This window comes from Asterias rubens, chromosome 1 (assembly GCF_902459465.1).
Source record: "Asterias rubens chromosome 1, eAstRub1.3, whole genome shotgun sequence".
Taxonomy (NCBI): Eukaryota; Metazoa; Echinodermata; class Asteroidea; order Forcipulatida; family Asteriidae; genus Asterias; species Asterias rubens.
In genome coordinates, this window is record NC_047062.1 from 5,410,687 (window position 1) to 5,436,485 (window position 25,799).

Consider the following 25,799-nt stretch of genomic DNA (forward strand, 5'->3'; position numbering starts at 1 on the left):
CGTGATTTAAAAATGAGAATGTCATTAGATAATTTGAGAGTGCAACGACCGTGGCAATGGAAGAAATAGTCTCCATACTATCCCAGGCGAAGGACACTGGACAACAAAATGAATCAATGCCTTCACGCCATCAGGCGTGTTTTCTGCATATTTTATTGCAAGTACCAGTATTGTCTTGTTTATGTAGTTGAGTCATTTTATGGTATTGGAATTTGATGGATTTAAAGGCAGTGGACACTATTGGTAATTGTCAAAGACTAGCCTTCACAGTTGGTGTATCTCAACATATGCATAAAATAATAAACCTTTGAAAATTTGAGCTCAATCGGTCATCAAAGTTGCGAGATAATAATGAAAGAAGAAAACACCCTTGTCACACGAAGTTGTGTGCGTTTAGATGGTTGATGTCGAGACCTCAAGTAACTTGAGGTCTCGAAATCAAATTCGTGGAAAATTACTTCTTTCTCCAAAACTATGGCACTTCAGAGGGAGCTGTTTCTCACAATGTTTTATACCACCAACCTCTCCCCGTTACTTGTCACCAAGAAAGGTTTTATGCTAATAATTATTTTGAGTAATTACCAATAGTGTCCACTGCCTTTAAGACGGCTCTCTCCAGGAAGCCAACTGGAAGTGACTTAAATTGAGAAGCAGTAAATCTGTGGAAACCTCAGTAAGGCTCGGGATGAAGGTGTTTTCTCGGAAAAGGATTGGAAATGTAAATCACACTTTCAAACAAATGTCAACCGTGGTAAATACGATTTTCAGATGAACTGGTATTCTATAATGAATTTTCTTAAAGGCACTGGAAACCTTTGGTAGTTGTCAAAGACCAGTATTCCCACTTGGTGTATCCCAACATTTTGCATAAAAATAACAAATCTGTGAAAATTTGTAATCAATATGTCATTGATATTGCAAGGGAATGATGAAAGAAAAAACACCCTTGTCACACAAATCTGTGTGCTCTAGGATGCATGAGGGAGCCTTTTCTCACAATGTTTTATACTATCAACAGCTCTCCATTGCTCGCTACAAAGTACGTTTTTATGCTAAAAATTATTTTGAGTAATTACCAACAGTGTCCAGTGCCTTTAACCCACGCTCTATATTAAGTACCTTAACTCCAGACAGATTTAAATATCTAACTCCTTCTTGTGTGAGTAATAACTTCTAAACGTTCTATCCCCAAGACTGAAATGAAGTTGTCAACCTCCCAAACTACATCCGATGACTTGATGAGGAAAAACACTCACCTCGAGTCCTCAGTCTCGGCGTGGCGAGCTTGCTCCTCAAAGCCCAGCTTTGCTCGCTCGTACTTGCGTCTCAGCTTGGCGTTCTCCTGCTCGACCCTTGCAAGGTCGACCGTTGATTTATCAGCTTCTGTTTTACTCTCCTCCAACTGCCTGCGAAGAGTCTTCACTTGTGACTGAGCATCGGCAATCTCGATCTAGAAAAAGAACAATGCAGAATTGTAAGATTGGTTTAAGATATGCCATCTCATCTCACACTAAGGAGCCAATAAGACATTGTGAGTTATATTTGAATAATATCTGGTACATTGACGTGCTTAGTAACAAGTTAACATTTTAATTTGAAGTTCTCAGATAGTCCAGAAGGATGCTTCATCAAACGATTTGGGGCTTTCTTTTAAAGGCAGTGGACACTATTGGTAATTACTCAAACTAACTATTAGCATAAAACCTTTCTTGGTGATGAGTAATGGGGAGAGGCTGATGGTATAAAACATTGTGAGAAACAGCTCCCTCTGAAGTGCCATAGTTTTCGAGAAAGAAGTAATTTTCCATGAATTTGATTTCTAGACCTCAGATTTAGAACTTGAGGTCTCGAAATCAACCATCTAAACGCACACAACTTCGTGTGACAAGGGTGTTTTTTCATTCATTATTATCTTGCAAGTTCGATGACCAATTGAGCTAAAATTTTCACAGGCTTGTTATTTTATGCATATGTTGAGATACACCAACTGTGAAGGCTAGTCTTTGACAATTACCGATAGTGTCCAGTGCCTTTAAATAGTAACGCAAGAGATGGCAAATACACATAATATTCACTATTCTGAATGAATGTGTAATGCACAATGGTACATAAGGACTTCCTCATTTGGATGTGTCTATACAACAGCCGCCCCCGGAACATTTGACATAGCAATTAGAGTCTCTACAGTCTGACAGTACATTATCAATGCAATGCCAACATTAAGAAAGAGTTGTCTGTCATGTTTCCGGGATTAAATGCTTCAGTGAAAAGTTACCTCAAGGAATTAATGTTTTAATTCTTTACCAAACTTTGGTCCTGACAGTATTTTTGACTTCATGGGGACACTTTCAACAGCTGATTTCCTTGCATCTCAATTACAGTTTTATCATATTTGTCCGTTTGCTATTTTCTTTTACAAAAATGACAAAATAAAATGAAAATAATAATGAAGTTGATATAAAGTCAACATTAATTTGAAAAACAATTCGGTTATGAAAAACGAACTTGGTTTACATGTTTTGAGTCGCAGGCAGTCACAAATACTGCCATTAGACTTGAGAGATATCAAAGTTGGAGATTGATTATACCCAAGCAATCCTGGTGAGCCAGTGAACTTCAACAAATACAAATCTTCAAGATGTAAGTAAAACTAAATTCCTGAGTGGATCTTTCTTGCTCTAGTGACTTGAATCAACATTCCCTGTACAGGAGCATTGGAACCACACCCCCCTCAAGTCTTTATCTTCTGGTGTCCATACACCGCCCCTTGGAACCTCCAAAGCGACCCAGAAGACAAGGAAAGGCTCTCGAGTCCGCCCTCTCAGACCAGAGTCTCATCTTGTCTGCTCGGTATCCATTCAGAGCATGACCCTAAGAGGGCGCCCCTCCACACACGCAGCAGCGAAGATTGTTTGGCTGATGCCTTTGTACTGTTGACTTCCTCATTAGGCATTCAAGTGTTAACTATTACCAGGGAACCAGGTTTGAGCTTTGAATAGAGTACGTCGTCAAATACAGACTAATGGTGCCTGAAAGTGGCACAGACTCCAACGACTAAGTGTCTCCCTTTCATGAGTCAAGTAGTTACTGATTAGTATGTGAAGTCTCAACGTGGGAAGTAATGCCTCATTCTACTAGACAATGCTCCACTCGAGGACACTGTTCAGCGCTAGGCCCAATTTCATAGAGCTGCTTTTAAGCACAAAAAGTAGCTAAACCACAACCAAATTATGCTTACCAAAATAAGGTTACCAGCTTAACCACCATTTCACATGTACAATTTGTGGCTGGTATCCTGCTCAATTATGCTTATAGCAATAATAATATAAATATTTTCTGTTCAAGCAACTCTATTGGGCCCCGGACAGAGTCAAACAAATCCAAAACATTTCAGTTCAGTTTCCCAAAATGCATCAACCACAATTTATCATTGGGCGATGACCAGGGCCAAAATTCATAAAACGGCTTAAGCAGGAAATATTGCTAAACAATTTTCCACTAAGCAAAAAGGAGCATACCAGTCATAAATTGAGACATGGTATTTTGGCTGGTAGCCTTATTCTGCTAAGCATTACTATATTGTGCTTAGCTGCTTTCTGTGCTTAAGCAGTTTATGAAATTGGGACCTGTAGTCTGGTGGGAAGGGGGGGTTCCCATGCACCCCGTGGATACCTTTTTTTAACTTACTTTTTTGTAATCCTTAGGGTGTCTAGTTAATGAAATTTGGTGTTCCCAAAATTAAATATTGTCCCATGGGGTCCTTAGGCGGCCATCTTTGGCGGCCATCTTGGATTTTCGACAAAAATTGATATTCGGCGTAACTTTTGAACCAGACATCACACAAAGACAAATTAACCCATTTTACAATTCAATTTTACATCACAAATCACTATGGATGGTTATTTTCATGATTCAGACAAGTTAGATACAAGAAAACTTGCAAAATATGAAAAAATCAGCAAAATTTTTACTCAAAATCTTGTAAAATATCATTTTTTGTGATATTTTAAATAAATAAACATCTTAAATCTGTTTCAATTTGGTCAATCTTGCATTCAGTTTAAACCTTCAGAAATACTCTTTAATTTGATACCAAGATGAATCTTCTCAGTGATAAGATAAAACAGTGGCAGCCATCTTGGATTTCCGAACAAAATCAATTATTAGCATAACTTTTTTACTTGACATCGTAGAGAGACAAATAAACACATTTTCGACACTGATTTTGCACAATAAATCAATTGTGAAAGTTTTTTCCGTTGTTCAAATAATTGGGATATGTCAAAAAAATATATTGGAAAGAAGGGAACATGTCTAATTTACACTAAAATTTGCAAAACATCAATCTCAGGAGTGTTTTTTAAAGAAACAAATTAAACTTGTTTCAATTTAATCAAATTTGCATTATGTCAAAGCAATGAAAGTACTCTGTAATTAATACCAAATAATATGTTGAGAATAATTGTCAAATCATCAAACATCATGTGATTAACACATCAAAACAATACATGGCCACAGATATGTGACAACTTGCACACCCGATTGATAAAATACACAACGTAAAAGCTGTTGGTCCTGCCAAGCCCACAATTTATTGAAACCATCTAACCAGAATGCCCAACATACATGCCAGCCATTCATGCTGTCTCCCATTCACTTCCTTCAATTGTAGCAAGTTTGTGGTGTTAAAAGATATAAAATTGTAACACATTAGATGTAAGTTGTTACAAAGTATAACATTATCTACTTCAACATTTATATTTGCTTGGTGAAGGTCTTATTGTGGAACTATAGTTTGAGCTGTAAAGGTGACAGGGATCTATATTGATCATAGAATAGTAAAGTGTAGTGCTGGATAGACATGCCAAAGTCAGCAAAACGCAGTATTAACAGGGATAAGGGTGGGGGGTCAGTAAAACTACAGAAATCTCATCATAGTGGGTCCGTCTGTATTTTACATGTGAGTGGCATTCAGCATCTAGAATTCACACCATTCAGTGAAATCCAGGGATCTGCTGCTGAAAAGCTGTCTCAGCTACACAATATTCGTGACAGACGACTCTGCGAACCTGAAAATTCACCCTATCGCTTCGAGGATGTATGTAATCGCATTCCGGAAAGTCTTGCTGGTGCAGACTTAAAAGCAATAGGCTATCATCGAGGATGTTATCAAAACTTTACTAAAAATCAGAATCGTTTGAAGTGTAGTGGAAATTCTAGTGAAGCCTCAACCTCACGTTGCCTTCGTAGCGCGTCAGTTTCCTCTCCCAAACAGCTGTTCCCTCCACAATGTATCTTTTGTGGAAAGCTTGAACAGAAAGTGTTTGGAAAGACTACTCGATGCATGAAGTTCCCAGTATTCAAGGATGAAGATGGAAATTTGAGAGAGCCTACTTGGAAACAAATTGAGCCTCGAGCCCAAGAACTAGGACTAAACAGTTTACATTGTATGGTGCAAGGAGAGGACTTGTTTGCGAGAGAAGCAATGTTCCACAACTCCTGTCTAAAATCATTCAATCTCAAGTATATTAATCACTTGCGCGATAAAGAGAGAGATGGCAACCGTGATATCGACACAGAGCAAAAACTTAAGGCTGCTGCACATCTGAAAGCATTCACTGCTGTTCTTGATTTTATTCAAGACCATGTGATTGGGCAGAAAGAAGTTGTGCAGCTTGCATCGCTTCGTCGCCTCTACATGCAAGAGTTGGAGCGAAACGACTTTCCTAATCCAGAGTACAGAAGTGAGAAGCTGAAATCCCGACTTGAGAACCATGATATTCATAAGTGCATCGCCTTTGTCAAATTCAATCCAGGTGACCAAGGGTTTAGAAAATTTAACCTGGTCTACAGTGCCAGCCTCTCTGTAGCAGATGCAGTGACATACGCCTATAAGCTGGGATCCCAATATAAATATGAAGACGCAGCCCTTTTTCTCCGAGGTATAATCCAGCGGGCATTCAAAGAGTCAACAGCGATTCCCTGGCCTCCAACAGCTGACGATCTTTTGATAAAGTCATCGTCAGATGAACTCCTCCCACCTGACCTCTTGAAGTTCCTAACTTTTGTCATATCAGGTGATGCCGATGCGGAGAAGTGTGAGGAGAAAACTAGACGTGTCCTGCTCTCTATAGGCCAGGTATGTTATGTGCTTAGCTTTTTAAAGTTACGTTTAGTGTCAGTTAAACGCATATGCTTTAGTAACAATTGTATCATTTTAGTTGCTCTTCTGTGTTCATTATCATCCCTGTTTTGCTCCTCAGGACATCTGCCGTGCTGTGACGAAGGGAGAGTGGAAAATGCCCAAACACATTCTTCTCTGTACCACCATAAGGCACCTTTATCGCAGTAAGAATCTCACCACTATCCTCAGTAGACTGGGACACTGTGAGACATACAATTTCAGCTTAGAGCTTGAGACAGCGCTGGCAAAGGCTATCGATGAGGTATCATCTTCCCTAACTCCCCAGATAATTACAGGAGAGGGCAATGATGTGTTTCATACAGAGTGGGATAATCTCAACAAAATAACAACGAACATCCACGGCTCAAACGTGGTAAATAGCACTGGCGGGATCATGATCCAGGAGGTGAGACCAGGGTTTGATATCACCAACCAAAATCGGAAACTTCCTCTCTACAAGCGCAGTAATACACGGTCAGTTAATGTGAATACACCAGAGACACTGGCTCCTGTCCATATATTTGGCCGAGTCGGGCCCAAGTTTCCCAAGGGATCTGTGTTCACCCCACCAGCCATAAACAGTAAAGTGTACTCGAAATGCATCAATGATTATCGTGTCTGGTTACTTGCTCGGGTTGTGGGCAGCAGCGCACAGAAGCAACTTGTCCCAGGATTTGGTGGCTTCATCTCTTCAACGGGTACCAAACCCTCCCGAAAGTCAACTATTGACTATTTCACCCCCATCAATCAGCCCTTCACCGAGTATGGAGTCATTAAGGAGTTGCTAAAGCAGTCAGAGGAGGCCACCATGGAGGTGGGTCAGGAGTATGTCCTGAACACCTTCGATCTCGGTGGGTGCATGAAGGCCCTACCCCTTATTTGGAAATTCCCAGACGAGTACAAGAAGCATGTTATCACCCCAGGGCCATTCCACACCGGGATGAACTACATAAACATGTTGACTGGTCACAAATGCAGAGGCTCAGGCTACTCTGAAATCCTCATTGAGGCTGGACTGGTTACAAGTGGCTGCCTGAGTAGTGTGCTGAAAGGGAAGGCGTTCGCTAAAGCCATGTTCTGTCTGAAAACAGTAAGTGAAGCCATGGAGCGGTTGCTGATGGAGAGATTCATTGATGAGGAGAATGTTGATGTAAGCAACCCAAAGGCCTTGTTCAACCTCATCCAAAGCTGTAGTCAGGAGACCCTAGACCTTGCATTGCAGGATCCTTCCACCCTTACCATCCTTAAGAAGCATAACACCTATGAAGACAAAGTGCGCAATGGTCACCTCGGCAAAACAGCTAAGTTCTGGCTCAGTGTTATTGACCACACCAGACTGCTCCTTATGCTACATTACTCTGTTAAGACGAACAACTTGGATCTGTTCCACAAATGCAACGGTGATATGGCATATCTTTTCTTTGCATATGACGGGCCAAACTACTCAAGGTAAATCACATTAAAGTACTTATGAAGTATTATTGGATGAGTTAACTGGTATAATTGATTTCTTTGCCTGATTGTGTAGTCTTGATGCATCACATTGTCTTTCCACAGGTACTTGACATGGCTGGATGTGTTTCTGACGAATATTGATAAGTCTCATCCTGGCGCCAAAGAGTTGCTGAAGAAGGGTGGCATTGCAGTTGCACGTTCTGTCATCCCCGGTGCTCTCAGTGCGGTGGACAAGACGATGGAGGAGACTTTCATGAAGTTTGCTAAATCAACAGGTACTGAATTGCTTTTACAGCACACCTACTTTGTGTCATACTGAAGTCAGTGGGTGCTTGGCAGACCGACCAGATAGAGTATATTTTGCCAGAATACCTTTCTATTTTGGACACTAACCGTTGTAAACTTCTTTGTTTTAAATTACCAATAGTCATAATAATATTATTCTTTTGTCTCTCCATCAACTATCTCTTCAGGTGGATTCACAGGGCTTTATACCATGTATGGTGCCTACCAGCGATGGTGCCGTACAACGTCAACCCGAGCTCAGTACTATGAGAAGATGCTTGATATGTGTGGCTTGATCGATGACCCTGACTGCCCAAAAGCTGGGAAACACCGTGAACTGGAGAGAGCAGAGATAAGAAAGTCCGAGGAGGCAGTTCAACAAACCATATCTGCTATTCGCAACTTCACCAATCCTTTCTCCATAGTTGACAAAGACCACCTCTACAGCTTGTCGTCTGGTGCTCCTGCTTCCCCAGAGGTAGAGTTTGATGTGCTTCGTGCTGAAGAAGCTGGTAAGGAGGCAAATGAAGCATTCATCAAAGATCGATTTGTGAAAGGCTCTGTAGAGTTCTTTGATCCAGTCAAGAGGCTTAAACTGAAAACGATGGAGGCCTCAAACAAGACAATAAAGCTCACTGCATCACAGGGAAAGGTATGTAACAATATACTATAATAATAAAAATTTAAAATATATCTTTTTGAAATGTATACCAGACAAATTCTAATTCAGGTTTGACATTGTTCCCATGTTAATCGTTGCAGGTCATCCAATACCGTGAGCAAAGTGATCTTGCTTTCATGCTGCTCATCAAGTCCCAGCACCTGGCAGAGCCCCTGAACCTTGACGAGTTGATGCGGTACTCACTCACCCCTGTCCCTCATAGTCTTGGCACGGCTGATGGATTCTTCAATAAGACAAACAAGGCCGCGGTGCTTCATTTCCTGACGGAAGATGCTCCTGAGAATGTGCCTTATCCCAAAGATGCCCTCTACATCCAGGATGGTAATGCACTTTTCCACGCCCTGACAAACCTCCCTCCCACGTTTGGCGAAATTTGTCTCAAGTTGCTAGATCAGATGGTTGCAAAGAAGAACTTTGTCTTTTCAACTGATTCATACCACGCCGACTCCATTAAAGCCCAGGAACGATTGCGCCGTGGCTTCTCCCAACGTTACATCTTGGACGGACCGGCAACGCGTAAGCCAAGCGACTTCAAATTATTCCTGGCAAACGATAGCAACAAAACTCAGTTCTGTCAGCTATTACTACAGGTATGGGGTAGTACAGGTGCAGCTCTTCGCCTCGAAAAAAGTGGGACAGCAATGGCAGTGGTGGATGGCAAGGCGTATCGGATGGTCTCGGCAGATGGCGTCGTAAGTAGGCATAGTATTGAAAATCCATTTTTATTATAGCTGGGAACTTCCATTTAAAATTTTGTTAGCCTATTTTGTTACGATATTCTTTTGAATTTATTTCACATGTTTTAGGTGACTGTACACGAGATCCCTGAGCTGGCGTCGAATCAAGAGGAGACGGACACCCGCGTTGTGCTTTACGTCAAGTATGCCGTCAAGATGGGGTACAACTCAGCTGTTGTGAGGACGCCAGACACGGACATTTTCTTAATCCTCTTGCACTTTGCCCACTCAGTAGCTCTCACCATCTACCTTGACACAGGGACTGGAAAGCATCGACAGATTGTGAATGTCAGTGAGCTCGCAGAATCAAAAGGAGCAAACTACTGTACCACGATACTTGGCCTCTACGTTTTCACCGGGGAAGATGTAACAAGTGCATTTAAGGGAAAAGGCAAGGTTGGACCCTTAAAGAAGCTACAGAGCAATCCCAAGTACCAATCAGCTTTCAGGTGAGAGTTTTTTCTAAAATGCTAATTGCAGTAGCATATCATATCAATCAAATATTTCTGCAGTCAAACTCTTAAATGATAACTTTGTTTCCTTCTTTTTCAGAAAACTTGGTGACGAATGGTCTGTTGAGCCAGAGGTGATTGATGAAATTGAGTCGTTCACATGTATGATGTATGGCCACACCCGGGAGAAGTCAATCAATGCCGTACGTAGCAGCATGCTCAAGCAGATGGTTGGGGAGAATGACCAACTAACAACAAAATCTAGAGTAGATTTCTCCCGGTTACCGCCTTGCAGAGACAACCTTATTCCACACATCCATCGAGTAAATCATCGTCTTGCGACTTACAAGCGAGCTGACACGCCAATCTTCTGGTGCCCAAAACCCTATGATCCTGGACAGGGCTGGGAGAAGACAGAAGAGGGTATATTGGAACCAGTTTGGTCGTGTGGGCCTGTTCTACCCCCTTCCCTCATTGACCTGCTTCAGACAACTGCGGCGGAGATTGAGGAGGATCAAGAGGATCAAGAGGGAGAAGAGATTGACTATGATGATGCACTTAATGATGATGACTAGATATTTTATCAATCAAATAATCAACTTTACTCTTCATATTAGGCGATTAATAAACACCTAGACCCTAATATATGTACACAATTATGGCAAAGAAGGCCAAAAAGCCAACAAGACCAGGGTGATTAGAAGTAAAATGGGTAATACAGCTCAGTACTCGGCACAACTTTTGAGTAAATTTTTGTTTGATAAATTCTTTTCGTATAAAGTAAGAAAAAAAATTGCCGAAAGTCTCTGTGTGTAGGATGCTTTGTCCAGATACTGTTCTAAACATAAATTTTCATCCAAAATTCCTTGATGGCCGCCGAGATGGCCGCCAAAGTTTTCTTTTTAAATCCAAGAACATATAAATTATTTTGGTATCGAGTTAAAGAGAACTGTTCATGCTTTGACATCAATACAATAGTGACTGCATTGAATGACATGTTTTGGTTAACAACCCACCTGAGATTGATGTTTTAAAGGATTTTGAGCGTAAAATATACATTTTGCCTTTAACATTCAAGTTTTCAGAATATCACAATTGTTTGAATAACGGAAATAACATTCACAATTGATTTATTGTGCAAAATCAGTGTCGAAAATGTGTTTATTTGTCTCTCTACGATGTCAAGTAAAAAAGTTATGCTAATAATTGATTTTGTTCGGAAATCCAAGATGGCTGCCACTGTTTTATCTTATCACTGAGAAGATTCATCTTGGTATCAAATTAAAGAGTATTTCTGAAGGTTTAAACTGAATGCAAGATTGACCAAATTGAAACAGATTTAAGATGTTTATTTATTTAAAATATCACAAAAAATGATATTTTACAAGATTTTGAGTAAAAATTTTGCAGATTTTTTCATATTTTGCAAGTTTTCTTGTATCTAACTTGTCTGAATCATGAAAATAACCATCCATAGTGATTTGTGATGTAAAATTGAATTGTAAAATGGGTTAATTTGTCTTTGTGTGATGTCTGGTTCAAAAGTTACGCCGAATATCAATTTTTGTCGAAAATCCAAGATGGCCGCCAAAGATGGCCGCCTAAGGACCCCATGGGACAATATTTAATTTTGGGAACACCAAATTTCATTAACTAGACACCCTAAGGATTACAAAAAAGTAAGTTAAAAAAAGGTATCCACGGGGTGCATGGGAACCCCCCCTTCCCACCAGACTACTGTATCAATAGATATAATTGTGATACTGAACGACGAATGGCTGTTTTCAATCTTGAACTTCATGTTATCAAAGAAAAAGGATGGTCTCTAAATACGAACAAAAGTGAGATTGTATGTATAAGCATTTTCAGTCTCGTTGTGACTTAAATGGATCAGTGCTTATTGGATGTGGTGACAGTAATGACCCTAACATCTGTACATTACACAAGCTACGATGGGGAGAGGTCTTCTCGTATGTCGCTTTCCCCTGGAAAAATTTGTTTAAATGTTTGATAATGTATCGGTTGAGAGCTACGCACTGAGACCAATGTGTGCATTATAAAGTGTTTTTAGTATCGATTTTATAAAAGAGAATAAACCTAAATGTGCGTCGAAAAGCCTTAATCTATAATCCAGGGGTGAGAACTTTTCTGATTTAAAACAAATCTGAAACTAGAATCCAAATCTATTGAGGTATTTTGGAATGATAATTTCTGGAGTAATAGATTCCAAGGAGCTACTGGGACCTGTGTCCGCCACAGATAAGTAGATCAACTAGCATGATTTCTAGACATATCTGAAGAGAACAGGGGCTACTTTGTTACGCATGCAGACATAGCAAGGTCTGGACTCAAATAAAAGTCTGAACTTCACATTCCTGAAGACAGAAAAAGTATCATCGGCAAATTAACATTTTCCAATCATTCAAATGACTGCATACCAGACAGAAAACAAATTCATGATTCAGTATTATTTTTTTCTTTAAATCAAGCCTGTAATGTGATAATTTGTTGCAGAAAACAAATTTAGGATTCAGTATTTTGTTTATCTTTAAAGCAATCACACAACATCGGTAAACAGTATTGTCCAAAGGCCCACACTTCGTGTATCACAACTTATACATAAAAAAACAAACCTGTAAAAATTTAGGCTCAATCGGTCATTGGAGTCGGGAGAAAATAACAGGAAAACCCACCCTTAATTCCGCACGTTTCTGTTCAGAAAGTTTCCAATGGCTTTAAATCAAGCCTGTAATGTAATAATTTGTTGCAAAGCAGTTCATTTAATTACAAGTGGTGTACACAGGTTCTTCAGTCTTTAATCCTGAAAAAAATTGTCAATTTGCTTTACAACACAACATTTTCTGGGTCAATGAAATTCCCTGTGTCACACTGACACTGTAGTGCAAATCTGAAAAATAAACTGTCATGAAGGCGGTAGATTTTCTAAGGAACAGATTTTTCATGGAAATCATTTGATTTCCATGAGTGTAAACATTGCACTTACTTGATATATATATAAACATATATTTTTATGATTTAATTCACATGATAATAAAATTAATGATAAAATCTAGACGAGACAAACAAACAAAACAATCCGGATACAACAGAGAAAACAAAAGAGTACATTGCAAAGAATGATTCCAAAACACCAATGCACTGTCATCTTGAATTGACATCAGACAAAAATAACAACTACATGAGCAAGATGAGACAACCAACTAAGGCCAAAATAATAACAAAAAAAACATGTTTTAACAGCATCCCACCTGCTTTTTTTTTCTTTTTTCTTTTTTCTAAGAAAATGATACATTGTAACAATCTCAGACTAAAAACAAATAATATTTGAAAACTAGCAAAACCAAACTAGCCCAGCCAGTTGTCTTTAAAAATGGCCATTTCAAAAAAGGCAGGATGCCTAACATTTTTTTTTTTTTATTTTGCCTAGGCAAAATTAGACACATAACTGCAAAAAAACACACCAAGTAAGACAGAAATGATGATTATTAGAGAGGAAAAAGAATGATTGGCCAACCTTCAGCGTTTGTAGTTCGGCATCCATCTCTGCTCGTTCTCGCTTGAGACGGTTTGTCAGCTCCATTACCATTCTCTCCCCTCTGCCCTATTTAGACAAGAAAATCAAATTCCACTTTACATTTGGGTCAGCAAATGATTTTTTTGTCTTCCAGGCTTTCACATGAAGAGATTTCATCTTATACAAAATGAGGTCACTTGGATTTGTTTAAAAATAAAAATAAAAACTCTCCGTTTTGATAAAGGGAAGGGTAAATTAATTACGTCAGTATTACAAAATAATATACTTCCCTCAAATACTGACAAAGCAACTCAAATAGATTAATGAATATATTAATAGCCCAAATATATTCCTTCAAAATGTAACGGCTCAATGTTTTGGGTTATTTTGTTGAGGCATTTAAAGTGTACATCATTAAAGACACTGGACACTATTGGTAATTGTCAAAGACCAGTCTTCTCACTAGGTGTTTCTCTACATATGCATAAAATATCAGACCTGTGAAAGTTTGAGCTCAATCGCTCATCGAAGTTGCGAGATAATAATGAAAGAAAAAACACCCTTGTCACATGAAGTTATGTGCGTTTAGATGGTTGATTTTGAGAAATTCTAAATCTGAGGTCTCAAAACCAAATTCATGGAAAATCACTTCTTTCTCGAAAACTATGTCACTTCAGAGGGAGCCGTTTCTCACAATGTTTTATAAATCGTCAACCTCTCCCCATTACTTGTCACCAAGTAAGGTTTTATGCTAAAAATTATTTAAAGTAATTACCAATAGTGTCCACTGCCTTTAAAGGTAGGGTCATAGATTGGTTTGAGTCAACACTATGCTGATTTATAGGCAACATTTTTATCAAGAAAGATACATTAAAAGTCATAACATAACATAACAATTAAAGTTTATAAGGCGCTATTCCATGAAGATCATAGCGCACTAGAAAGAAATTCTTGGAAAAAGGTGAGTCTTAAGGACTTTACGAAAAGCAGATAAAGTATGTGTTTCCCTAATGGCAGTTGGGAGGTTGTTCCAAATCATGGACCCAGCCACTTGTAACATTTTCAGCTGATTACATTGTTTGTTAAAAGCAACAACAACAAAATTCATGATATTTTCACATCCATTCACGTTCTTCGAGGTGATTGGTTTTCAAATGCATCCCTGTTCGTAGCATTCATGAACAGACACCAACACTCAAAAACCTGAGAAACGATTCTGGTATGAACTGTTTCTCAGATCCAAATCTTTTTTTTTTTTTTGTTAAATTGTCTAAAACCAAACGTTTTACTTTCAACAGCTGCAATGCTTCTCACCAATGAATTTTTAAAAGTCATTATTGGTTTAGTCCTTACCAGGCTATGACCCTACCTTTCAGGCAATAAAAAAACTGCAAACATTCCCAAAGTGACATAATGTAAAGTTTAAAAAACAGACTGCCCTCAGAAAAAGGGTGCAAATTAGCTACCAGATAGTCTCCACAAAGACAGCTTCATTATTTTTATGAACTCAACACTGAAAAATGCTCAAGTCCACAGAGTTTCTGTGTTCAGAGCTGCGCCAACAAGTCCTTCCAGACGAAAAGATTATTATTATAGTTAGCGAACAAGGTTTCTGAAACAGAAATAAAATCATTTGCGAATCTGATGCTTTTGACAACTCAAGAAAGATCCACATTATACACCAAGGAAAACAACAAGAAAGAAAAAAACAAACTGTCTGAGACAAATATTTTACATGATAAATCTGTATAACCGGAAGAAGGCAGACTGACATTTTAGCCGCGCTCCTTTTTGTTGATCTAGCATTTTGGGGAACCTCGTAGCTATTTGCTGCGTCTTCGATCACATCAAGTCGGCCTCACATCGGGCACATCCCACGGGGCAAAACATGTACAGGTGACGACTCAATTCCTTCACAAGTGACTACATGAATGCTAAGAAACTTTATTCCCTCCTCCTTAACGACGCAGTTTCTTGGGAACGGCCCACGGCAGAATCCGATGTTATTACTCTATCCCATTGGGCTGGTAAAGGGAGGGTTTGCAATATACGACATACATTTGCGCAGGCAAAACATGGCATAAGATCATGGGTCAACTTACACAAAGAGAATGCGCTGTGATGTTGAGTTTCGATCGAAGGAAAGGGGGACATGATTTGAAAATAAACTTCCTGTGATTCTGGTGATGCTTTACTTAGCATCTGTGAAATAAATGTGTTGATTGCTGATGATGCAACAACAACAAATCTTATTCTAACAAAAAATATTAAAACAATTTCAGCTGCTATGTTATGAATTTTACCTGTTCCCTCTGCCATTTCATATTGACTTGAACCTTCTACAGGTTTGCTGTGTAAATAGATATCATAGGTGACAACCTCAATGAAAAATCAAACAAGCTTTCTCTATGAATAAACTGTGTTAAGCATGAGATTTCACAGAGGGCCACTGATGAGGCATTCCCAGGGCCAAATTTCATGAAGCCTGTAACAAAATAGTATTGCTTAGCAGAAACAGGTTACCAAGTTACACCAAGTTTGCTGATGCCCGACTCAATCTTTGCTTTAGCAAAGAAATTTGTCAAGCAGTATTTTCTGCTTAAAGGCTTTATGAAATTGATCCTGGGTCTTGGCCTCAGTGTCTATTTAGCATGGGAAATTTCATTCACCTTCCAAGAATAACAACATCCAAGTCTGCTGGGCAACTGGAATAATTGGTCTCTCCAACATCCTTTTCATAAAGTTGTCTGATTTTGTAGGATTTGTTACACTGCGGACCCCAAATAGTCCTTGCTGCAATTATCACTAGAACTGACATATCAATATCTCACTGTACTTAACCCCTGCCCTGTTCAGTAAGTAACTTACATTGAAGTTATGTGCATGTGCTGATTGGTTCAACAATAGAAGTAACTTAACATATTGTTTACCTTCACAAAAATCAGAAGGAAATATAGGCGTTAGAAAAACCCCAGATAGAGTGAAGTCACCTCACAAGAAAAAAAAGAAGCAAACAAATTCAATCCACATCATGTTTTCATGTCCCATTCTGGTTTGAGTCGTGCCTCTGGTACATTTTTACGAGTACATCCTCGGGGGAAGAAAATGGAAGGAATGCGCCTCATGAAACTTCAAAAGGTACGACCATAATTTCTGCGCATGATGGTATTTTGACAGGAAGTTATCCGCTCGACTCGACTTCCCACTGATAGAACTCGATGGGAAAGAAACATACCTTTTTGTCATCAATCTTCTTCTGTAACTCCTCCGCAAACACTTCATGGGACATTTTCTCCTGCATCGAATAAAACCGAAAAAGGAAAAAAAAAAAAACAGCGGTTAGAATAATATTTGGAAGCTTTTGTATCTTGCTATTATTTTTATATTTTTTATTAAAGCTATCACAGTTCTAATGAAAACACAATTTATACTTACCATCTTACATTTAAGAAAGTTAAGAGAAAATAGATTGAGCTGTTGCAAACTGCTTACCGCCCAAAGTACCTATAACATAAATGCAAAAAAAGCTCATGGCATGATTATTTTTTACTATAGTCCTTCTCAAAGGCATCGGGAGAGACTCTGCTTGGGTTGAAACGTCGGGCCGTCAACTATTTTTGTTTAAGAAACTTTAATGGCAGGATTTGAATAGGCCATTGTAACCGGGCAAGCTCGTTGGTCTATTGTTAGGTCATCTGCTGTAGATTGTCAACATCATGGGTTTGAAATTATGAGTACCGGTATACAAATCAGTTTAACAAACAATTCTGTGATCATTAAAAACTTCCTTTGTGTGGGACCAAAAAGTTTTTTTAATCTATCTATCCCTTTAAGTTATAACTTTCTCGTGGATGATATAACCATGGAGGTAAAACCACTTCAAGCAGAAATTCATTTTCTCAGAACCACAGGTCCCTTAACCAAGCAAATCAATTTTCTGAACTGATATTCGACTGAGATTTATCATGTCAACTTGGTCAAGTGTCTACAAATGGCAATTATAGTTCATATTCTCAAGTTTTTTAAAGGTTTATCACTTTTTTGTTGAATAGAACAAGAAGAAGAAAACAAACCAAAAAAACACCACCCCCCAACAAAAAAATATATATATACATATATATATAATAATAAATAAATTAAATAAAAATGTTATCTGCGTTTCCCTTTTTCACTTTTTATCTTTGTAAGTGCACATTGCATTTGTAACTTGTTATTGCAGTTTTCTGTAAGGACCACAAATGGAAAAATTACCTAAGTTATTCACTTTCTTGGGTTAAGCCTTGAAAACAATTGCACTAAATTGTTTGTTACCTCTGCTTTTTTATTATTTTTTATTGCATTGCACTATGTGAGCTTGCTGTTTTTGATCCGAATAAACTCCTATCAAAGAAAATCAAATCAAATCAAATCCAAGTACTCTGTTTTTCCTTTCAGCCTACATTAAGTTGAATAGAACAAGAAGAAGAAAACAAACTCCCCTAAAAGAAAACAAACCCAAAAAACACCACCCCCCAACAAAAAAATATATATATATACATATATATATAATAATAAATAAATTAAATAAAAATGTTATCTAAAAAATCCAAGATGTCTGAACCAAAGTTGGTTGTACTTCTGGTAACAGACACTGGACACGACGTAAGATTACCAATGTACAATCTAACACATATAATATCTCTTATTTCATATCAAAGGAAGCAAGCAAGCCGGCAAAGCCACAGGACCTTATCAAACAGCACCTCTGACATTATATCGCACAAAAAAACTGCGCAGCGAGGGCAGTTGCTACTTTTGCATATAAATGCCACTACTGCGAGGCTTTGAAACATTTACAGCAACACACTGTACTGACACTTTTTTCCGCATCAATTATTCAATCTTTCTTGGGATTTCGGCTGGATGATTTCTTGAAGTGGACTTTGTAAAAGAGTGAGCTTGGCTGGAAAAAATAAATCAATAAGTAAAAGGTGTTATGAATAAAAGAGAAGGAATAGAGAGAGAGAGAGAGAGAACCCAAAATGATAATGCTATAATAGATTTACCTTGGACTAAACTGTGAAACAAATCTAGTTCTATTCTGCCTGGGAAGAGTAGAAGTCATTAAAAAGAGATGTCATTGTAAATTGGTTTTTATTATTTATGTTCTCTTCAAATAAACTTTCATAAGTACAAGTCTAATTCTTCTCTACCTGGAAAGTATATAAGCCTTTTAAAGGCAGCGGACACTATTGTTAATTACTCAAAATAATTGTTTGCATATAAAACTTACTTGGTAAAGAGTAATGGGGAGAGGTTGATAGTATAAAACATTGTGAGAAACGGCTTGAGAAAGAAGTAATTTTCCATGAATTTTATTTAGAGACCTCAGATTTAGAACTTGAGGTCTCGAAATCAAGCATCAGAAAGCACACAACTTCGTGTGACAAGGGTGTTTTTTCTTTCATTATTATCTCGCAGCGATGACCGATTGAGCTGAAATTTTCACTGGTTTGTTATTTTATGCATATTTAGAGATACAGCAAGTGAGAAGACTGGTCTTTGACAATTATCAATAATGTCCACTGTCTTTAAACAACTTATTATAAATTATTTATATATATCTTTTTTTTTTTTCAAATAAATTTTGATATCCTAAACTCATTTTAACTGAAAATGGTAGAAGACATTTAATGAAAAAAAAAGGATCAATGTTTATATGATTAAAATTTTGATTTCACCTACTTAGGAACCATTTTATATGTTTATTTTAATTAATTTTTTGTCAATTTCACCTACTATTATATCACCCATTTTATGAAATATAATGTTGTATACTAATTGTTTAATCTGACATCATCCTCTTTTTTAATTATAAAAACTTTATATTTATTCTGTTTATGTGTAAAGCAATACATCTTATTATTTAGAAATAATATTTCAGAGATGAAAATGTCAAATAAAAGGCCTTCCAGCCCCGAAACAACATTATAATTTGCACGCCCGATTTTTCATGCTTAGTAGTAGTTTTAAATAGTATTTCTAAGAGTATTTTTTCCTCAAAATTGGTGTCCCTCTCAAACGTTGTTGTGGTGCTTTTTTTGTGGCATATGTAATTCATCCATATATTTTACACGATATTGCATTTTGATGGTCTACACCATTGCACTGAAACCTTACTCCGTCACCTGTAGCCCGGATCCCACCCCCTCTCAAACCCCCGATTGACATATATTTGAGTGTACATTTAGTTGGTCAAGCGACCCCCGCACTGTTTGATCGGTAATGTTTGATGGACCTGCCGGGTTTGATATTTTGTTGTCATACCCTCACCTCTCCTTGGGCGGTCTGAAGAGAAAGCTTTAAGTAGCGAAGGAAAGAGAGAGGGAGTCTGACGTTGTTGCCGTTGTACGGTGTGCTCCGCGACAGACTGCGGCCTCTTCTCCAACAAATCAATAAAACGATTGTCTTATTAAACAGGCTTGATACATGGGCGCTGCGTACGCCCGTGATGTTTATTAAAGTCCACCAGTCCATTTTTAACATTAGCAGATGTGTATTTACACCTCAACCACATAAATTCATGTATGATGCTTTCCAACTCAACATTTCTATCCCTCATATATTTGTCAGTTCCTTAATTTAGTATAACAGTTGCTATCTATTCAATCCATTATTGTCAAATTGGAAATTTCCCATACAATGCCTATTCCGACATGAAATAACGAAAATATAAACTCAAGGAGACTTTTTGTCTTCTTCAAGGACGATATTACCCAACAACTCAATACTGTAGAACAAGGTTTACCGCAATGGTGGACAAATATTTCAAAATGTGCCTTGCTCAAAGTCCGAAACTGATCAATCTTGATGCATTTTGTGCAAAAAAAACTCAATCCATCCTAACAAACTGGACTTGAAAAACACTACGTGAACATCCATACAAATCATGGAAGAGCATGGCAGGGATAAAAGATACACCGACCAAAGATAAGAATGGAGTAGAAGAATCGGGAGAAGAAGAAGAAAAAAACGGCAGTGCACACACACACACACAGCGACGACGATGAGCGAAGGAGCGCAGACGTGAAAATATTAAATAAGATGTACATTATCATGCCACTATGTAGACCTAAGGCTATTGAAGTCAGTGGGCCATTCCTTGCATCCCTTCTCCGGTTGCAATTTGGAATCAATAAATCAGACTGTGCACACCTTTATTAAATTTGTCTTCCCTGAACCCTAAATGACTGATCGTCGTCACAGTATGAATTATCACTCATTTCCATGCACAGCGTCAATAATTGGCAGGTGGAAGACATTAAAATGACCATAAATTAATTTAAAGGTAATTTAATAGAGCAACCCCCCCCCCCTGTCCCCAATAAATTGCACAATTATTTTGTACCCTAATATTCTGATACTATGAACTGAACATCATGGGACCCTCGCAAAAGATACTAAGTGTCATTTGCACCAATTACTTAAGAGTGCGGATGTATCATAAAAACAGATAACACATTCACTTGAAGTGAGATCTTTGGTATGTTTCACTCACACTCCTGAGGGTTCAACCAACTATCCTGTATCCGGATGCTTGAATCACGGTCCATATTTTTAATAACTGCACCACAGCTATACTCAAAATGTTCAGTAAAATAAACAATTTCTATGATGTGACCATGTTGACATTTTGAAGGTGTGTGAAAAGACACTTGGTACCCCTGTCTCAATCCTGTACGTGAGGGCTCCTACCACACCATATGGTGGATTTCATTGGTTAGATTTCTCTATGGTTATATCATAAGGCGGCGATTCAAGCATCCGTTTCTACAGACAAACCAAAAGGGTCAAAGTTGAAACTACCCCAAACTGAGGAGTCGGTTATCTTTGCGTATTCTGTGAGCCTGACCATTTGACGTCAGGACCCAATTTCATAGAGCTTCTTAAGCGGAAATGGTTGCTTAAAATTGCTTGGCTAAGCAAAAATGAGCAGAATAAAAGTCGCAAATGGTATTGGGTTAGCATAATTTTGCTGTGCTTAGCTGTTTTCGTGCACTTCATTAGACAGCTCAAAACCAGACTAAAGTGGGAAGAATATCATGCCTGTCCTAACTGCAAAACAAATAAAATTCTTCCTAAATGAAGCCACATATGGAGCCAACTTTGCCAGCTTAAAAAAAAAACATTGCATAAAACAAATGCTCAATCATCCTGACAATAGGACTGTCAAATAAGAATTTTTCCAACAAATGTTCAGAGGAATGATTAATAAGAACCACTGAAATGAATCTGACATGTCAGAAACAATAAACCCTATCAACTCATCATTTTACAACTCAGCATCGTCCCTTCACCAAGTCCGTGACTATTTAAACCCAAAGTTTGTTTCCCAATCTCCCCATGGGGAAATCAATAGGAAACTGCCGGCCATTGATGGCCTGCTCCATATCATGACAAACTTTTCATATTTAGTGAAGAAGATAAAAACCCAGCTCCGACTTGGTCAAGCAAGGATGGCTGACTGATTTGCGACAGAATGTCCAAAATGCAACATGTAAATTGCTCTTAGCGCCCTGTTTTTCTCATCAACGGCGGACCCAAATTAAGAGGCACATTCCGTAAATTAAAACAGAATAGTTTGCCTGATTCCTCTGCATCACTCAACAAATTAAAGCAGACCATTTTCATTATCCCTGACTTGCCATGAACCTCTCAAGTATGACATACATAAAGCAATCGCAAACAGGGGTTAGAGCCTAGACACATCCCTACAATTGAAGTAACATCAAGCTTCAATTAAATCTTACATCAGTAACACATGCAGAAGGGATTATGCCATAGCGCAGTACACGTACACATCATGCACGGGACAAAACACGCAATAGCTCACTCAGTGACAGACGCGAGATCTCTTCCATTCCCGGGTGCGCGGAATCTCTCGGCCTCGGCCAAATTCCAAGTCGGGAAGGGAATAAACTTTGATTAAAGCCCCCCCCCCTCATCTCAATGTCTTTACCATGATTATCATAATCAACAATGTACACACGCCCACACCTTGTGTTACAGCTCATTGTGCTGTTTGCAATGCCTTAATTTGATTACTGAGGAAGAGACCATTAAACGCAAGAGTAACAATCCAGAGAGAACCGTTGACTCAACATCCCTCCGAGAAAATAAGAAAACAGTTTATAATTGCATTTGGAGAGACGTCCAGCCATCCGAATGATGAGCAAGTGAACACGGAATAATCAGTCTATTTATCAAGTCTATTAAAACAATAACTCTTTAATTAATTGATCCGGATAGGATTTTACCACCATCCCAACAAAAAATAAAAATAAAAACACTTTAAAGCAATGAAACATTATCAACCACGTAGAATTTTGTTGTTCCCGAATTATTTGTATAGGTCATTGTTCTTACTAATCCAAAGAGCGGCAATCCAAATTGCTTTAAAATAAAATGAAAACACTTATATTAATTAGAAACAATGGACAAAATCACAAACCTAGATCTTCCTAAACAAATCCATAAAATATTTTTAAATATGCATAAAGATCTTTGAATTTCATTCACATGAAACCATGACAGACTAATTTATTTTAAACTCCTACAAATTGTAATTAAAACCCTTTATTGTGCAGATTGAACTCTTAAAATGATTTCACGAACACATAAAGGCCTACAGTGCCAAAAAAACTACCTTGTGAAAATAAATGTATGTGATTGATAGAAAATGCAATCCCAGCTTCTCGTGCGAACAGTTAAACCATTTGCAGATCATGAAGAATTCAGATCAATGTCTCACTTTTTATTGATTACATAAATCACAAACTGTGATGACCACTGATTAGGATATCCAGAAAGTCCTTAATTGCTTGATAATGAGCCGAGCAATATTTAACCCTCTCCCCCCATCCACCCCAAGGCCAGGTAAACATAATAAAAGATGCAAAAGATTGTTTGGTTATCTTGAATAACAGAGTAAACATTTAACTGTTTACCTAGCAATCTTATGATTGTTGTTATAGCTGATTATAGAAATGATTACTCATGTGCGACTGGAGACTGGACCAATGGGACGAATGGTACATGGTGCCATGGTCAAATCAATTTAAAGGGAAGTGCGTTCCTTGGGCAAGATGTCTGCTAAAGTGCTATTCACATTTCAAACGACTTCAATTTAACTGGGGTCCCTTGCTTAATTATAGCATGGTTGTAAAAAGTTAGCAATGTTTGACAAGATTTTGCAGGAGAGATTGAACAGTAGAACCAGTTGTTGTCTTTTCACACAAGGTAAACTTTTAAAAAATGTACATCTATGCTACAATTTAGCAAGGGACCCATGCTAAGTTGCTCTCGTGTGAAAGGGGCCTAAGTGAATGTATCCTAGTCATAAGGCCCTCATCACGTGATTAACTAATTAACTCTTCAACAATTAACTGATGTCCTCCGCTACAAATGTTACGAGCACTGATTGTATATTTGTTGTAATTTAACTGATTTAGCAAGCTTTCACAAAGCTAACACTCATTTTTTTTGACCAAAGACAAATTGACTGGATTTTCACCAACCAGTTTAACGCCTTTTTTGTCAATATCTTTGTTAGGGGGGCAGTCAGAAGCCTAATAGAGAAGGGAGGGAATGTTGTCCAAGGTCTGGACCAACAACATTTAGCAATGTTTGAGAAGATTTCACTTGGGACCTTACAGTCAAAACATTGTTGTCCTTTTACTGTGCAATTAGCAATTAACCCTACCCCCCCCCCCTCCCCAAAACCTCAACACCACCAGCAAAGTAATTCATGCCCTGCTTATTTATAGTACACTTGGTTAATGGTTACCCCTTTCCCTGCAGTTCCAATCAAGGCAGATCTCCATTTGATCTGCCTCGAGATTGTACAACAGTACCGCGGCTTTTTATCTTATTTCAAATTTTTCAGATTTTGATGCATAGCAAAAATATCTTTCAACTAGAGTGATTTCTTTTCTGTATTTTGCAATGCGCCATCGGCTACTACATGTAATTCAATTCAACTCAATTTACTGAACTATTATTGGAGAAAAAAAGTCTGTGAAAAGACACAAAGCTACGACACTGGAAATATGATTTAAAATGACTACAGGAGAAACGAAACATCTCATAATGAGGTTGGGATATAGAGCCATGAATTGTTGTACTGTCTTAACTTATGCTCAAGGAAGACCCTTTGTACAATGATAGTGTTTCCACTTCATACAAATCAACTTTTTCTTCCAAATATATTTTTGGCTATAGTTTGAGTTTCTTTTATGAAAAAAAAAATCACCATTTTGTGACCCCAACGACCCACATCTTAAACAACTACATTGAATACTGAAAAAAATACAAGTAAATTCACTGTCATTGAAAAATAAAAGGCAGTACAATATTTACTCGACTCCACTTCTCAAAAATATGAGTACAGATAAAGTACTAAATATAAAATACATTGCACAAGATAAAATAAACATAAAAAAGGAAAAATCTGAGAGGGCAAGGGAGAGGGAAATTACAAATTTCCTAGAACTAAAAAGTTCAACATAGCTGCCAGTAAAAAGAAAACTAATCAAGTCATACTGGTAAACAACAATTTAATAAAGTGTTTTTAAGAAGAAAAGTTAACATCAAAAACCAAGACCAAAAACCAAAACCTAAAACTCTTTTAAAAAGGTCTTTTTACTTAAAAAGAAAAACGATCAAATCAAAATGGTAAGACAAATTATTTCATCAAGACAGTCTAAAATCCTTTTAAAAATACATACTGAGTAAGTAGCTTAGCTAAAATCATAAAAGGGGTTGTTGATATTTTGTTTAATTCATGAAAGATGGGGGAGGGGAACCTCATTGGGTAAGGAATTCTGCAAGACCCGTAAAATAGTACACTAGGAATAAAACAGATAGGATACATCCTGAAAACCAAAAAGTGTTTAAATGGTTAATATAAAAAACAGTTATTGATTTTATTTTAACTAAATTTAGTGGTGGTGTGAAAAATAAAAGACAAAAAATATACATCACCCTAAGTTCTTAGGTAACTTGGTATCATTCCTTAATCTCCTCAAGGGTAAAATTTTGAGGGCTTAATTTCTGAGTGGCTCATTACTAGAGGTTTGTAGAGGCTCTTTAAGTGCTATCGATGTCTTTTCTGATGACTAAGACAGCACAGTGTGGGTTTTAACCCTGGCCTCTGATATCCCTCACTGAGCAAGACAAACCATCAACGCTGCCCTTTCTCTCAATAAAGCCCCAAGACTTAATAAGAAAAATCTCCAAGGGCAGCAGGAAATGGTTCCAATGTTTAATTTCGCATTTTCCCCGTGTGTCTATAGACTGGCTGCTTTGTAAATCTCCCAGGTTTTGTTTTGTTTTGTTGTTGAGACGATTAAAAGATGGCCTTAAACTGACCCAGGACCCGGAAAAAAAAATAACGTCAATATGGCGTGGACAGAAACCTTAGTGATTACTT

General features: G+C 37.9%; 2 protein-coding genes across 4 annotated transcripts in view; one reads left to right on the forward strand and one right to left on the reverse strand.

The window, feature by feature from the left end:
* Positions 1-25,799, reverse strand: part of LOC117290639 (centrosomal protein of 128 kDa-like) — a 111,761-nt gene that overhangs the window by 36,828 nt on the left and 49,134 nt on the right. For all 3 annotated transcript variants that reach the window (XM_033772164.1, XM_033772173.1, XM_033772156.1), the window contains 3 exons: positions 16,566-16,625; positions 13,331-13,417; positions 1,257-1,450 (listed from right to left, as the gene is read on the reverse strand). In XM_033772164.1, the coding sequence (XP_033628055.1) occupies positions 1,257-1,450; positions 13,331-13,417; positions 16,566-16,625 (341 nt within the window). The remainder of the gene's footprint in view (positions 1-1,256; positions 1,451-13,330; positions 13,418-16,565; positions 16,626-25,799) is intronic.
* LOC117290631 lies at positions 4,653-11,200 on the forward strand. The gene is made up of 7 exons (XM_033772144.1): positions 4,653-6,139; positions 6,264-7,633; positions 7,742-7,914; positions 8,113-8,576; positions 8,687-9,298; positions 9,413-9,792; positions 9,896-11,200. The coding sequence occupies exons 1-7, from the start codon at positions 4,862-4,864 to the stop codon at positions 10,368-10,370; spliced, it is 4,752 nt and encodes a 1,583-aa protein (XP_033628035.1). The 5' UTR covers positions 4,653-4,861; the 3' UTR covers positions 10,371-11,200.